The sequence below is a fragment of the Chlamydotis macqueenii genome, chromosome 17 (assembly GCF_036417535.1).
Source record: "Chlamydotis macqueenii isolate bChlMac1 chromosome 17, bChlMac1.mat, whole genome shotgun sequence".
Classification (NCBI taxonomy): domain Eukaryota; kingdom Metazoa; phylum Chordata; class Aves; order Otidiformes; family Otididae; genus Chlamydotis; species Chlamydotis macqueenii.
Window position 1 is genome coordinate 7,131,408 of NC_141572.1, and position 17,654 is coordinate 7,149,061.

Here is a 17,654-nt window from a genome sequence, read left to right on the forward strand (position 1 = left end):
CTCGCTATAAAAAGATGCATCATAAACTGTTTGTACCAGGTCAAATAATAAACGAGGATTTTCATGTTTATATGATCCCTTTCCAAATAATTAAGTGTGTCTGTAGCTCCCACTGGGAAGGGAACTTACATGACACTTGCAAAGCGTGCAGTTTCTTACAGGGTCATAATTTGGGACCCTTACTGATAAGGATCCCTGTCTTCCTCTATATTCAATCATTGTTTGAATTTCCCTTACTATTGGGATGTCTCTCTGCACTACAGATCAGCGAGACCATTTGATGTCCAGGAGCAGCAAAGATGAACATGATCTACCCTGAGTTTAGGGGTGTCTTCTTCAGGCACGGACACATTCACAGCTTTGCTGCAGGAGAAAGTACCATTATTTTTCTTTATCTCTGCCCCCAGTCTGGGAAAAGGACAGCTGAACAACAGCTGAAATGAAAACAGGGCTACCGCTTGCCAGGTCCATGTGGACAGAAGGAGGCAGAGCAGTGGTGTGGTGCTTGCCTGAATGCAGCCAACAAGCCAAGTTGTCCATGCTTGTAAGGGCACCTCACCCACGCAGGAGTCAGTCGTGATCTGACCTTATAGATTCCCAGCCAAAAATCAGCTTTTAGGTGCTCACAGGCAATTCCCATCAGCTTCAGTAGGTGGCTGGTGAACAACTAAGAGAATAGCCCCATTTGTTCATAACAGAATTCAGTCCTGTATTTATCCATCTTGCGATGAAACTGCCATCTTTGAAAAATAGAGTACAAGATGACATAACTGTCCATCTATTTCCTTACTATCACAAGCCCACAATCATGTCCATCTCTGTTTTATTTCCCAGAACAGCTGGTGCTTTTTCTCAACCAAACCAGAATCTCCCTAGCTTGGCAAACGGACATTGGCTTCACTGCAAAGCTACCTCATTAGGAGAGTGTCACAGCTCTAACCAATATGGAGTTTACACAAAAAATAATATCAGTTTAAAAATGAGCTGCAGAGCCCTAGGTATTTTCAATAGATTTTCAATAGTCAGTTTATGCACTGCTTACTCAATGCAGAAAATCACTTAGGTTAATTATTTAAATATTTCCATCTATGGAATTTAGAGAAGAGAAAGCCAATAATGGAATACCCAAGATGATGATTTTCTAATAAACAATAGATTTAAGGGGGATTAGCTGGGTTATCAAACAGTATCCTCCCAAATCAGCTCATTAGTTTCACTGACTTCCATTATTTCACTTTATTAAAACAATTTAAATGAGAGTTCATTAGATGCAATGTAATCTAATTCAGACACTCCAAGCCTAATCCCTTTTCTTTTAGCAGTTACATGATAATAGCTTGCAAAAAAAGTTTAAAGGATTATTGTTACAGCTATTTTAAATGGGGACTGTTTTCAGCCATATGTGTAACCACTACTTCCCCACCATTTTATTATTTATTATTATATTATTTCTTGCTCTTTACTCATTCATTCATTTCTTCCTTCCCCTTTTCTGCCTTTCATTGTTCCACACAAGCAGAGTCACACATGGGCAACAGCATCCTCTGCGCAGGTGTCGGGGACACGGCACATACCCCGTGCAGGTGGGCACACCAGGCCTTAGGAATGATTTTTTTTGCAACTTACTGTGAGATTCTGGAGTTAAACCCTTTGTAAATTCACAGTGATTTTATAAATATCCTAGAGGGAAAGGAGAAGGCTCCTGTGTGTTTTCAGGCTGCTGGTTTCTGACAGCTCTGAAAGACACACAGGAGGGGCTCACACGTCAGACTTGCAAATTGGGAGGCAGACATTGTGTGTTCCTTACCGTGCTAGATCCAGGCTGGAAACATAGAGTAATGGATCCATGCTACAGACAATACAGCTTATTTCCAAATTAACTCACTCAGATTCCTGTGCTGTCATAATGCCTTTCTCAAACAGTAGGGTTAACTATTCTTTACAGGGCAAAAAACTCAAAAAAAAAAACCCCAAAACAAACAAACCCCCAAAACAACCCAGAAACAAACCCCACAAAACCACCACAGAATGACAGCTAGTTTCTTGATCCAAGGCTTCTGCAGACTTTAAGAGGCTCCCTGCCCCTGAAAACCTGTCCTCGCTCACTTCAAATCCTTGTCTCTTCAAGCAAGTGCCACTTCATAATCCTATTAAAGCCTTTGCCTCTGTTTACCAGGAGACCTAATCGTACTCAGCAAGTTCTTCTCATCTAAGGAAGAGTGACAGCTTTCAGATTTCTTAGGAGGCTTATTCATCAGCTATGCCAGAGTTTTGCCAGAGCGTTCAATCTATTCTGGGAGCAGCCATGTGGAAAGAGTTTCAAACAGCTCAAAGCCCTGCACAATGATAAAGGAAAGCTCACACAATCCTGGGTAATAGCCTGACCCTCTTAAGGAAAATTGGATGATTTGTGGTAGCAGTTTTTCTGTCCCCTATGTGAATTCTGGACCTTAAGGTGTAAGCAGTGTATTCACACGGTCCCATTACAAACCCGATCCCCCTCGCGATGCTGGGATAATACATACACACCCATACGTGCAAATAAACTCCTGCTGCAGTGACCTTCTTCCTCAGCCCACTGGTGTGAAGGAGGTTGTAGCCATTTTAGAAAAAAAGATTCAGATAAAGAATGGACTCATTTGATGTTCAGTGTTTCACCACGAGCAGAATATATGCTTTAACGAGCACATTACATGCACCAGAGATGTGTTACTGTGAAGCAGCAAGGGAAAAATAATTAAACAGTCAGCTTTCTAATGAGGAAACTGTGTTCATGCAACATTAAGTGGCTTAATTTTCAAGTGCTAAGCAAAGACATATTCCTTGGACTTCAGAAGGACTTTTCTGGCAAGCAGCACCTTCAAAGTGAGGCTAAAGGATCACAAATATCAAACCTCCTTGAGGTCCAGAGGCACAAGGTGGACTGGTGCTGTCCACAAGTCACCTGTCCACACTTTGCACTGACCTATCCAACAGGATTGAATATCTGCACCCCGGAGTTCTTATTCTGTAAGGAGAACTGTTAAAGTTTCAAAATACCACAGCATTCATCATGCATGGTGTGTAGAACATCACAACCAACTTCTTCCAGCCTGGCCTTAGTTTTCTGTTGACTGCATCTGCTAGGCCACAAGCATACATCATCATCTAGGCGCAACGAGTACATGAAGACTTAGCGTAGCTGTTTGCACAAGCAGAGCTACTGGGAAAGAGGAAAAATCTGTCTCATTGGGTTCAGACACTGACAAAATGAGCCAATAAACCATATTTCTGTCTGTTATCAGTTCTCTCAAGGCCAGTAAGGCCAGGAACACTCATTGACTGGGACTGTCAGTTCCAGATAGTGTTGCAATATCAATTACTTCAGTGCAGTGGCCTATCAATCAGACAGCAATTCTGTTGGGCCACAGGCTCCCCGTCTGTCTTTGCAAATGGACATGGCACAAAGCCGTTTCTTTGTTACTCACCCTCATGCCCAATTCAATATTTTCTCCTCCATAGACCTCCATACCCGGGTCAAGCAAGCCAATCTCACCAAAATACTCTCGGTCCACTACAAACGAGCATCCAATCATGGCTGGTGTCCTGCACAGAGAGATTAAAGCAAAAATTAAGTCATTTATCAGCTACTACAGAACCCACCTCATAACAAATTTACACAGACAAAACAATTCTTAGTCTTCAAGTTTACATTTTGAATTTTTCTATTAGAGTGCACTGAGCAGCACTACATGACAACAGATTTTGAGATCATTTGCCATACGAACACAAGCATTATGTCAGCGCAAGACAAGCTAGTGGCATTTACTAGCTTCGTTTGTCCGCACCTTCTCTGCATCTCTGCACTGGTCACAGCACTTGCCTCTTTAAAATTCAAGGTAGGACCGAGGTTTTCCTACTGCGGCCCAGAATTTAAAAATGTAAGCTTGACTAACTTTGAGGTGGAAAACCAACAAAAGCCTCCAGCTCCATGTTTGACTTGCAATTCAGCTGCAGGTGACAAAGTGCCTACTGCAAAATCATGGCTGGTCATCCTGCAGTCTGATCTACAGGATGTGCCCAGGCCCTGGGAACAGACCCCTCCTGTACTTCAGTGGGATCCTGACAGACCAGGCTGCTGAATCCAGGGAAACTGTAAAATCATTTGAGAAACCAAACACTTTTGGAGCTGAGCTAGAAGAATGAGCTGTACTCCCTCTCCCATTGAAAGGGAGGCAACTTTGAACCATCTGGCAGACACAACATCATTCCTAACAGTGCTATTGTAAAAAGACATCAGGAAAATTCTAGTTTATGCCAATTTTCTACTTTCTAATAGAACAGAGAATGCTTTATCTATGGCCCAAGCTTATATATATATACCATAGAAACAAAGATGATGGAAAAATTCTAAAATCTGTTTTAAGAAGTCCTCTTTGTAATGCACTAATGTTACACTGTCACTATGAAGCCTCTTGTCTCAGACACCTGCATGTTTCTTGTACGGAAAGCTGTTCACAAGGTATTTGCCCAGGACATCTGAGAAATACATTCATGAGGCGGTTTCGTACACATGTGAAAAACTGCCCTGACCAGGAAAATGAACTCATTTTTTACCCATATATTGGTGGGTCCTACCCATAGCAGCAGGTGGCTACTGGAACAGTATTATCACATCAGGTCCTTTTTCCTCATCAGCAGCTCACCATTTCTACAGCAGAAGGTTAAAAAGGCTGCAAACAAACGACCCAGATACGGTTAGCTAAAACTTATTCTTTGCTTCTGGGCCTGATGTATATCCCGACATTGCAGAACACAGCCTGACCTATGGCAGGAACTATCTGGTACCCTTGAAAAGGTTCATTTGCTGAAGTGTAGCTATTAGTTGTCTGTAATGGACTCTGCTGTAGCATTCACATTACTGGTACCACTTCAGCACCTTTCCCCTGGACTTTTTCTCCCTTTGAAAGCCATTGCACCCCCTCAGATCATTACAAGCCTATACTGCCATCAGTGCACACCGTTCCTCTCACGTTTTCTCTGCATAATTGAAAAAGGCGGCTGTTGATAGAAACACATTTGATCGGCACTGCTTCTGACAAAGTTGAAATAGCTTGATTAACTCTCGTGTTCCACCCACACAGTGTGAGACGCATTCCCTGGATCATGAGCTGGGGGGACAGGATTCAGTGGCATTTACAAAGGCAAACACCTGGCTTTCACAGATGATTTTGGGCTGAAGTGAGGCTCTCAGCCAGATCCCTGCACCCATTCAGTCAAAAAGGCTGGAAGAAACTGAGGCCAGATGTAACAAACTCTAGAAAGAAACTGCAGCAGGGTCACCACCAGCACCCTCAGCACTTGGACATCTCCCACACCCCACAGTCCCCCTTTCGCGTGTGCAAGAAATTCCAGCACTTCTCTGTTTGGTGCTGTTATTTGTGAAGACTTTCTGTTGACTTAGCCTCTAGGTAGAAGCGGTCTCAGAGCTCTGTGAAAACCACCCATGGTCCTGGGTACTGCTGGCTGGAAGGAGGTGGGGGGAAAGAAACACAAGCCACTTTCTTCATTTTCCTTTTTGTGTATATAAAGCTAAACACAGGCTTTAGTGGATGAAGGCTAAAGCATCGCTGCTTTGCAAAGCTGAGCTGCTAGTTTGGGCTTAGACTCGTTCTCTTTCCAGCCCCCCTCCCCCAAATCCTCTGGAGGCAGCTCCTTAAGCAGTAGGATGCTCCCATGAGGACGTTTCTCCCTTCCTTCCTCACAAGAAACGGTACCTCTAGGCTTTGCAGACTGCTCATAGGTTCTGGAATCTCTCTCTGGGGGATGGATTTTTGCAGCTGTCAGCTCTGTCCATTAAAACACTGACTTGTTAATTGAATGAGGGTGGGAAAAACATTTTAGATGTAACTGCATAATCACCACTCACAGATGAATGCCGCTGAGGACTGCTTTTGCAACTCCCTCTCTCGCTTTGAGGTTTTATTTCTTCTCATTAGATACATTCAAATACAGACGCCACAAGCCTTCATGGCTTATTCAGAAAAAAAACTGTTTTCAGGGATGAGCAACAACAGCAGTGCAATGGCAGAATGAACTATATCCAGATTTTCAGAGAAGCCAGTCAAAAATTGCCACTGTCAGTGCCTTTCTGCACCTGAATCTGGCTGCCTGCAGCCACTGCTGTTCCGCGCAGCAGCACGGCTGCAACCCCAGAACCTGAACGAAGAAACCTGTGGCTCTGTCCTGGCCGCATCCTGATGTGATGGAAGAACTTGCCTATGATGCACAATGTTGATTTTCTGCATGCTGCATTTTCAACACTTCCATCAGGTTCAACTAGAGTTTTGGGCATTCAGTGCTCATCAAGTCCAGGCCTGTAACTTCCCAGTGCTTTGACTGAGCCAACTCTAAACGAAGTGTAGTGCGATTGCACGGCCCAGTGAGCTGGTAACAGTGCTGCGAGCCGGGGGACCCTGGCTCTTCCCAGCTCTGTCACTCATCTCATCTTCAGTGAGCCACTTCCCTCTGCCTCTGTTTCTCCATCTGTGGAGCACATGTAAGTTATAATACTGGATAAAATTCTGAGAACTGCTTCAGCAGCTTGAAAGCCTAAGGTTCACTTCTAAAAGTGCTTTAAGCATATAGGTGGATAATTTTTTTTTATTGGACTTCAGTGTTACACTGACGTATTGCAAATACTTTTTAAAAAGCCTGCCCCCCAAAAGGCATGAGACCCTCACTTTGCTGTCATCAGTGGATTTTTCAGGTACCTGACAAACTCCGGTATATCTAGCATTTTCAGTACAGTGCAGCAAAGACTTCCCTTGGAAGTCAGAAACGGATATATGAGCAACAGCAACTGTGTGAGCGTGTCTTAAACGCTGCTCACTAGGCAAGGGGCAGTCAGTGAGAAGGTGCATGTCCTTAGCACTTCACAGCCTCAGAGTACAATACATTAACCTAAACCACCCCTGCCTTATATAAAAGGACCTTTTTGCTTAAGTCATGGACTTTCTAGTAAACAGTGACATTTTTAGAAGGAAGCCATCACAAAATAGCAATTAGAGGTGTACTATTTTTTACACTCAAAGGTGTTGTGCAACTTAGTTGATCCGTGGAATATTCTTTGACACATCTGACGATGTTATAAGTGTTAATTATAATCAACAGCAGCACTCCAAGGATAATGTGGGAAACACAGCAAAATGGCTTTTGCAGCCTAAACCTTAAAAGGCAGCAGAGAACAGTATTGATTCCGCACTGGAGAAAGACACAGCGCAGTCAATTTGTGGAAACTGCCTGACGGCATGGCTGCAGCAAGGGAGATACGAGAGAGATGTTACTCTGGGTAATAACCTGGGGAAGGGGAGGAAGCAGAGAGCAGCACTTCACGGTGGTGAACACCCCTCCCTCCCCGCCTGCTGCTGCCACACGTACAGTGCGGGCGGCTACGGGGCCAGAGAGGCACAGTATGGAAGAGGGCAATGCCTGCTATGGGACGGGATACCAGAAACAGAGGGCTTGTTGGCCAGAAATGAAAGCCACTTGCCGTAGGTCTGAGTCATGACTATTTCGTTTTAGCGAGATCTCCAGGAGCTCTGGCAGCAGAACTCCAGCCGGTGCTGATACCCGTTTCTCCAGCCAAGCGCATCCCCCTCCTTCCCTTTGCAGACAACTGAAGGATGCTGCCTGGGGGCTTCGTCACGAACAAGTGAAGGAGAAACGGATGAGAACTAGACTGACATACGGCACGTGATATGATAAGTCTTCCTTGCCCTTAAGAATCTTTCTCCCAGTGCCTTAAGGTCAGTATACATGCAATCAGGTCACACTTGAAACAGTTTTCAGAGCATACAAGTTCAGTTTCCAGGACAACTGACCTACAAACATTCACACACAAATACATAAATACAAGCACAAATGTAGCTATAAATAAATACATAAACATAAACATAGATATAAAGGGATAAGGAGAAAGAGAAATAGATTCAAATGACACATCACACACCATATCTTTGAGTTTTCCACCTTTCCTGGCAGAATGTTTCTTTGGTTCGGGTTCCCAAGCAGCACCTTGCCCCTGGCCTGACAGATAAGTGGGGAAACGTGCACAGTACCTGCGTAAGTATTTGTTTTCTTTCACAACTCACATCTTCTGCAAGAAAGCCACACCAGGCCATGAGAACAGAACTCAAGAACAGATCTGCTACTCAGGAGCTACAGGAAAAAAAACTGACAAGCTTAATGACAGGAAGGCTTGTTAAACCCTTTAGAGAGCTATAGTATGTGGAAAAAAGCAACCCGGAATGCTTGGCTAGGAAAGGCAGGGCAATAGGGATGCAGAATAACTCTCTGATGCCCCACAGAAGTATATTTTTTTTTGTAACAGGAAGGATATTCATCAGAAATTGGACAAATAAAAGAAAAACTAATCTGTTATAGGCTCCTGTGAGCCAGCAACTGAAAAGACAGCCATAGTCAATCAATAAACAGTCACTGGTTTTATTATTACATGACAGCATGGCTTATCCTGAAAGACTTTACAGACGAGCCCCTTCCTAAGCTCAGGCACACAGATAGATTTCTTCCCAGAGCAGTGATGACCAAACGCAGCTGCATCACAATCGCTGTGACAGACCTGCAGGGGCCTGACTCGCACATGAGATGGGCACGCACGCTCCCAGCGAAAGCAGGCAGCACAAACCGCTTCACCGTGGGCACATCAGAGACCAATTTATATATGTGAGCAAGACACACGTGCTTTCTGGAGCGGCTGATTCAGTGCGTGTACGTACACATTCCTACCGGTACCTAGCTGTGGCGTATTAAAGCAATAAGTGAGAACATATGCAACAATGAAATGCACCACTGCTGCCGGAGGAAGATAAAATGGAAAGCTGTGCAGCGCTTGGCTGAGCGAGGCTGACTAATGGCTCTAACGTTAGTGGCTGCTGATCAAGAAATCAAACCAAGAGCAGTCTATCATAATCACGGCAGGTGAGGGAAGACAAGCCAGAGCCTGAGCTCAGGATACCAGCCACCTTCCTCACTGTTCCAAAAACCAGACTATCTTCTACACACAGAAAAAATCCCACCTTGTTTCAATACACAGTCAAATTCATTAGAAGTTCTCTGAAATAGGATCCTTTGTTGCACAGTTTGTGGCCAGATGATAAGGACGTTTCTGGGCAGTGTGTTCCTGGGAACACAAATGGAAAATGACGTGATGGACACGGCATGTCAAAATAACAATTCTCATTTAAATCTTCACGTTAGAGACATCTTACGTCTCAAATGTCAAACATGAAAAATGGATTGTTCGCAGAAGCTGATTCAGCGAACATCAATTGTTCTGAATTTCAGAGTATTAACATAGGAAAAAAGAAAAGAACCAACTTAAACTGTACCAGAAATCTTTACAAAATCTGACACTTTGTTCTTGCTATTACTTTACCTTTATTTGCACTTCAAGGCCACATCCCCTTTGTCACTTGGACCACAACAGCTGATCTGACATTTTATGGTGTGCATTTGCCATGACTGCCTCTATGGTGCCCCACTGACTTGAGGGACAGTTCCTGTTCCTTCCCAGCAAGGCTCTGAGTAGGATCACACCACTGTTAGTGTTCAAAAAAGCAGAGGATCAGGCTTCAAACAGAAAACTTCTGAGAAAAAAAGCAAGCACATCTGTTGTGTAATCCCCGAAGAAAACAGGAATTGGACTCTACTTTCTGAACGTCTCACCCAATTCTGCAGATCGATGATATTTATTCATACAGTGCAAACACCAGAAATGCCAGGGCTCTGATCCTCACTGATACCAGGGTGTGCATTTTTTTTTTTAAACTGAAAACCTTTAATCCTTTTGGAGATCTGGGAGGAAGTATTCAGCTACACCAGCCACAAAACCAGTCATGGGGTTATTAGTTATTAGCCTTTTCTTTTACAAAACACACACAGAGACACAAAACAAACCCACTATTTGCTGAACAGTGTCAAAGGAAGCCTTAAGAGGGACAGTGTCAGCAAGGACTAAACGAGCTTGCGGTCTTCATGCTGATGAACAGTCCTGCGAAGTTATGAATGCACGGAACAGACACATGGATCCAAACACCATCAATGCAGACCAGTTTGCATGCCTTGCAAACGGGACTGAAACAGAAATCACAGTTGCAGTACACGCTGTGGAAAATTGGTTACAAAACCAAAATCTGTACCAAACCAACAGAGATTTTTTAAAAAGTTTGCTCACTAGTCTGATTTCCCTTTCCTTTTGAAAATATACCTTAATTTTTTTTTTACAGCTAGTAAGTTCCCATCACGGGTGCTTTCAAATCCCAATTCTAAGTACAGACTTACTGATGCTTTTCATCAGTAACACTCACATGTTCACTCTTTCCATTATCATAATCATGCTGGCATATCACTTAAAAGCCACAAAGTTACATCGTATTTCTATAGCCAGGTATAACAGAACAGCACCATCAAATGCTTTAGCAAATCCATCCAGGTGCGACTGCTTTGGAGCCCATCAGAAATCAGTGCAGCGTGGCTATAAAGTGGATGCTCCGCTCTCCTAGATCACTGCCTTCAAAGCACAGGGAGACAGGTAAGTGGTCACAGCTCGACGTTGATGTCTCTGCATTTTAGGGCATGTAATTCGTAATTTGTAGGAGAGATACTTATGCAATCACAACATCTCAGTACTCCTGGTATTTGTCAGAGAGGGTTGGGTGCCCTCCTCTGTGTGCTGCCTGTCTCATCTCTCTCTGGGCAGTTTAGGCACTGTTGAATTGCAGAGTTTCTTCAACCAGGTTCAGAATAAAATCACTGCTCTCAGGAGCCAGCTACTTACGTGCATCAGATTTCAGCTACTCTGTGCTTGACTCTAGATCTTACTCATTTCAGTATCAGTCCAACTCAGAGCCAGCACAACTGGCAAGAGCTTGAATGTAAACCTGAGGAAAGCTCATGGCAGATCAGGCCCTGTATTGTTGAAAGAAACCTCATATCCCAGCATTACAGGGATGAGATTCCTTATTTTCTATTAAAAAGATTTGTAGTTGAATTTCCAGAAGTGTTTTGCAGATACAGATTCCATGCTTTAGGGAGTGCACTGAAAATTGTGTCAAAGGAACTTGCTGAGGTTTAACCTCTTAGTTCATTCTTATCTGATATGTGACCATTGTCTCCAGCACAGAAGATACTCGAATACTAGAACGAGTCATGTGAAAATTAATTCAGTGATTTCACGTATAAACTGGAAGTAATGAAATCTGAAAAAGCTTTCAGGAATAAAAGACTGAAACCCTGATTTCAGGAATGAAAGCTGTGGCTGATTAATTTTCCTTCATCAATAAACTATTTCTCAGGGCTGAGTGAAATAGAAAACATCTACGCTTTTAAAACAATGTGAGGAGAGCAGGGCATGTTATCCAGGAAAACTGATTTCCTAAGTAATTACTTTCCTGCTTACTGAGGTTTCAAGCTGAGCAAAGGGTTAGCGATGAAGGACCAAGCTGTCCTGCAGTAAATAAGGTTAATGTTCCTGTACAGCTGTGTTTTGCAGTCGCAGCGCATGAGAGTGAACCTAAGTGCAACTTACAACACTTGCTCAAATATGGATTGAAATATTATTCGCTGCATGAGGGAGGGATCCTGTGAGATGGCCCCATCCAACTGATCGCTTAGAAAAGTGAACAGTTCATCTATGTCCTTTCACTTCCACTTGGGTCTGTTCAGTTAGTTCTGTTGTTCAAAGTGCTTGGATGGACTTCTCGGGACCTGACAACTCAAGCTCTATGCTGGACGGGAAGTACATCAGCTTCTCTGTCAGAGCCTACACAAGCACTGTACAATGGAGTTTTAAAAATTAAGATGACTCTAAGGTCGTAATTTGTACCCTTCCTTAGAAATCACAAAAATAGGGCAGAGCAATCTAAAGTGCATACCCAGGCTTCATATTTTTTAGTATTTATTTCAACAGTTGCTAACAATAGTACCCTTCGCCCAGCGCAGTACATCTCAGAGGAGAAGTTAGACAAGTATCTGCGCTGGAGATGAAGGGCTAGGAGACAGACATTTTCAAACGAAGGGGAAAGCAAGCGCCTTTCTCATCAGTTCCTGTTTTCCCACTGTAACAACTCTCAAAAACACTACCACAATTCATGAAACAGTATTTCCTTTGAAATTTCCATTTCTGTACAGTAAAATGTTCTCTTACAGAAAAAAAATTACAATGATACTCTGTCTACGTGGTCCAGTTTCATTTTAAAATTCATCCAGTGGGAAAACTCAGAACACATGCAAAGTTCTCCAGAAAAGAAAAAAAAAAAAAAAAAAGAGCAACTCTCCAACAAGGCGAGGCTAACACATCTCCTACTAGTGCTGCTGGGAAGCTCTGGTTTGGGCTGAGGGCCAAGAGTGCTGCCTACAGACCAAAAGTGAAGCCAGATTCTTTGTGATCGCATACAAAACACCTCCGTTTTTCACACACAAAATGTTTCATTGGCTTATTACTCATCCCAAAGTCCACTGGAAAATAAAAGCATAGATGAAAAAGATCCTATTGTCCTACTAAGGGCCACAACATGAACTTGAACCACGCATTCACAAGTAGAAGACCTGCACTTCTGTGTACACTGTGGTACAGCTTTGAGATGCGACACATGCATCCACAGCTTTGTAGAGCCATCTGTTTTCTCCAGCTTCATTTTGCTATCCCTGTACAAAGCCTGTAGCCTTGCTTTGCTTAAATTCCCCCTCGGCAGACAGCTGAGATGGAAACATCGCTAGTACCAAAATGACAGCACATGGGAGATTTACCTGATGGGAGCTGACTCATCCCCTTTATCGAGCCAGTCCTGTGGTGGGATTATGTACATGCACCAGAGGCCCCAGTTATAGCCGTGGGCTGCATTGGCGTATTGCTGCACTTCAAAAGTGTTGTACTTGATATTGTCAATGGCTGGTAAGATGATCCGCTTTCGATCCTCTTTGATCCGAGTAAGCGCAGGTTCCACCCTGAGAACAATAAAAACAGCAAAATGTTTTAGAGCTGCCCAGTAATCCCAGGTTGACTTGGCAGTCTGATTAAACGATGTTCTCGAATACTGAGAGCAGTAACACAGGGAGATCACAGGCCGAAACACAGCACAGCGGGACCGAACACAGGTCAGTGTCGTACGCTGAAGAGGCTGGAGCTTGGTGTGGAATACTTCACGCAGCAACAGCACATGAATTATTGCCTTTATGAAGCTGTACCAGAGTCTTACAACACAAAATTTTACCAAACACTTTTAATGAGGCCTGGAGACTGTAATTTCATTTTGTAATGGGCAAGTGTTGAGATGCTATCACCAGGAGTAACTAAGTGGTCCCCTAACGGCTACACCACCAGGATGCCTGGTAGCGATTAAATACCTGCTCTTGCTGACAAGGCCTAAAGAACAAAACACACACCTGGAACTGCATCATCTGAAAGTTCCTCAAAGGTTTTAATCCTGTTTCCTAAGGACTGACCCCATTGGATCTAGTTTGAATGACAAACGTGGCTGCATTATGCCTTCTAAACCCTCTTTGGTGATGAGAAGATTTCAATTGCCAGATGGTGCAAAGGCAGCGAGCTGCAGGAAATGTGCCATCATTTCAAAAGGCTTTAAAACATCAATGTGCTTTCAACAGAAACTACATCCCAAAGTTTTTCAAGTAAAGTAAAAAGCTTCAGTGCAAACATTCATTTCCGACCAAGGTAGTCTGAAGTTGCTGTGAATGTACAGAGAAACTGCTCCAAAGAGCCAGCAGACTTACACAAGAGTGGAAAGCACTTCTCAAAGCAGTACGAGAAACAGCCGCTGGTTCACTCCTTTGTAACTCTGTTTCCCCTTGAAAGAAGCTTTGAAGATTTAGCAAAGCTTTTACCTGTATCTTTAAGGGAAAGGTGGTTTGCTGCGATTCGCAGAGGCAGAGGGATTTGAACACTGAGCTTTTCTCATTCTTTTGTCGATGGTTAAAAGGCAATTGTTCCTTTGTAGTTTCAAGTTTGTTACCTTGTATTTTGTTTGTTTGTTATATTATATTTAGTTTGTTACCATGTATTTTCTTGTGTAGGTCAATTGAAATGGACAAGTTATGTAATTAATTCAACCTCCATTTTCAGTTTTCACTGCCTCAATCTGAACTATCATAAATTTTCTGGTCTCTTCTGCAAGAAGGCAGCATTTCCTCTGTACTTGAACATGGCCAAAATATTTGTCTTTTATGTACACAGACTCAATATTGCTTACATGACGGCACGGATTGCTTTCTTTCTCTTATTCTTATCCCTCCCACACCAGCAAAAATAGACATAGATTCAGTGACAACCTTAAGTACTGATGATGAGCTACTTAGTGCAAATAAACCATCACAAAACAATGTAAAATAAGAGCATAACTGACAAAAAGAAAAGCTGTCGCAGCATTTCATTTGGAGAGAAGTCAAGGACAGTTAAACTAGTTTTATTTGGATTCCACTAGAAAAATGACATTTGAATTTTTCAGCTGGATGTCAATAACAGAGCATGGAAGTTTTCATAAAAAGGACGATCCCAAGCATGGTGGGAACGGAAGAACGACATTGCAAGTTGCAGAAATTCCCCCTAGCCAGGAAAGTTATGAAAGAGATGTTCGTCTCATATGCAACTCTACTGGATTTATTCTGAGAATAAATCAGTGCATCCCCCATGACTGGAATGGCCTGAGGTCTCTCTTACTGCTGCCTGCCACTTATAATACCATCGTCAAAGCCCAGTCCTGCAAGGGACCAAAGGCCCCCACAGAAGCATGAAGGTGCATCAGCCCAGAGGAGGTACAGTGATTTCAGCTCAGGTTGTCAAGCACCTTTTGGGGTTTAAAATATTTCCTTAGTCAGCAGGATCATACGTTTGTTTCTTTTTTCCCTTTTTTTTTTTTTTTTTTTGCATGGCATTTAAAGAACTGCACCCTAAACTCAAAGGAGATTTATTTTTTTTTTCTGTAGTAGCGACAAGAAACAACTTGAGAGATTCAGGACAGTGCAGTACACGATCCAGAATGCCAATTTGTACGGTCTTTAGGCCACACTCATGCACCCACATAAGGAGCCAGTGTGACCTACCCAAGTCAGGATAAACCACTGCCATTATTAACATGAGATTATATTCATGAGATTCACTGTCGTAAAAACCAGTGGGTGGATGGCGGAAAAACTCTTGCAACTCCAATAAAGCAGAAAAGATTAATCTGCTTTGTTCTTTCCACAATGTTGTCTCTGCTTATCAGCCAGCCTAGAGGCAGCAGAAGAAAATACAGCAGAACAAGAGAGATGTCATCCAGACACCCCTCTCCCATCACGAAATGGGTGCCTCCACGCATGGCTGTGGTAACTCCTGTGCATAACGTCAGCAGCAGGCTCTCCCACTCCCTTCTGATACGTGAAACAAAGGCTTTCAAAATATGAAACAACAGGTACAGATGTCACTAATGGCAGGCTGTTAATTGTTTGACTGGAAGAAGAATCCTCCTCTTTACAGCTGTGGAGAAAAGAAGACCTTGGAGCAGGTCACGGTCCAGGCAGAGTGCTTGCAGCAGAAGTTACAAACCTGACTCTGAGTTCCCTCGCAAACCGATCCCCCGGGGAATCCCTCTGCAGCCCTTGGGCATCGCTTCAAGAGATCTGATGCAGTGGGGAAGTCACAGAGTAGAGGGATTATGTCCTCCAGTGGGATCTGGTGGGCATCAAAGGATGCAGTCACACCCACTGACTCCCATAGCATGCAAAAATTTCTTATATTTGGGTCTGGATTTCCAGATCTCCCCTGCAAAGCAGGAAAACTGACAGCATACCTTCTGAAGCAGAAATCTGTAAATGCGTTTCCTTTATAAGAATCGAATTCTGTCACTCTTATTCACTCCCATCTGATTCGGGAAACAGATCTTTAACAAGCAAGGAAAGACTGGGAGTTTCTAAAACTATTTTTATCTCTCTTGGTTAGAATTCTTTGGTCATCAGATCCTCAAGTCCTCAATTATTGGGATGTTTATGTTGACACAAAGCAAGACAGTTTAACCATCATACTTAAACTTATCCTGAAGTTTCCATGTTTCTCCTACAGTTCCTCCTTGTGTGCTCATTTTGCAAGTATTTTACTTTGGTAAATACTTCTCATAATAACGTAGACACTGAAAATAGCTAAGATTAATAATGTTCCAGAGAAGCCTATTTTAAATATAAAGGGAATTTATCCTGCTACTTTGCAAGACAGCTTAAAATTGGACTGCTGAAGTGTATCCCAAATAATGGTTAGAGAAAAATGTGAAGAAAATATTTAACAGTCATTCTGATTTTCAGCCCTCAATCGTATCTGTGATTGTGTTCATCTGATACCTGTGTCTTGGAAATGCTAATCTGGGTCCTCATTTTTTTCATAACAAGAGCAACCATCCATTCCCAGCTCTGGTTCTGCTGTCACACCAGTCATCACCAAACTACTCCCACCACTCTAAAATTGACTGAATTTCTGTGTTTTTCCAGTTGTATGGCTTACATTTATTAGCACCTCACTTGGTGCTTTGCATCTGAATGGAACAAGGAGGGATCTCTGGAGTGTAAGACAACAGTTGGGACAAAATACATGATGGAATTTCATTAATCGCTATCTATTCATTTGAAATCTCAGATTTTGAACTTTTATTAAATCTGAGGCATCTGAAGGCTGCCCATGTGACGGAAGCTCTGTTTCAGTCCCCTGCACTTAAGAAAGATAAATGTTGAAGATATTACCACCTCAAAAAGTGTTGGTATCTCTACCCTCAGGTCAGAGATGAAGTAAAATGCCATGCCAAGGTTACGGAGTGAATTGGTATGAAAGCAACTGCTGGAACTTCATTTCCTCAACCTCCCATCTCCCCCCGAGAGGAGATGACTTTCCTCCTCTGTCTGTATCCACATATGTGGAAATCACATCCCCGCAGGTATCAGGAACAGAAAAGGTTCAGTGTCTGGACAGACTGCACATTTATCTAACTTCCAAAATATGTTCACACCCACAAGTAAGAGAGTGGGCTCTGAGTCACCGATGGAAAGAGAAAATCCAGTGCAGAGTTGTTCTCAGCAAAATTCAGAATGGAGCCCCTTTGAAGTGACCATTGCACACCTGTGAGATTTCACAGCTTGCCTTGCTGGACCAGGGACAGCAGAAGTAGCAATGGGGCATTCAGATGCCAAGCCCTAGCTCATCTCAGTGAGATCTACAGGAACATTCACATACCAGATTCTGCCAATGCCCTCTGCACCGCTGACGCTGCTTCTGCTCTGTTTTTCTGCTGCCAAGATCCCTCAGTAACGGCCAATGGGAAGGATTACAAGCTTGAACAGGACTGGGCAATGGACTGTGTTTGCATTGCTTATCTTAGGTAATCCATGAAAGATGAGGGGTTTTTTATTGCTATTCACTGCTAGCAAAGTCCAGCCTTGGAGCAGCTCTGTTAGGCTCAATGGACTTGCACAGCATCTTTGTCTCTGTGAGCTGCACATTCATCAAATCCTTTGTCAACTTTGCTGGTAATTCTAGCTTTGTCTAATTGCTTTAGCTTTTCAAAAGGATTATGATTAAATCTTTCCTAGTAATTTCTATTTTTTTTTTCCTAATTTTA

General features: G+C 43.0%; 1 protein-coding gene across 1 annotated transcript in view; it reads right to left on the reverse strand.

Moving 5' to 3' along the window:
* The window catches only part of GALNT9 (polypeptide N-acetylgalactosaminyltransferase 9), a 145,008-nt gene that overhangs the window by 67,881 nt on the left and 59,473 nt on the right, over positions 1 to 17,654 (reverse strand). The window contains exons 5-6 of the mRNA XM_086761405.1: positions 12,808 to 13,005; positions 3,468 to 3,585 (exon numbers count right to left, since the gene is read on the reverse strand). Of these exons, the coding sequence (XP_086617531.1) occupies positions 3,468 to 3,585; positions 12,808 to 13,005 (316 nt within the window). The remainder of the gene's footprint in view (positions 1 to 3,467; positions 3,586 to 12,807; positions 13,006 to 17,654) is intronic.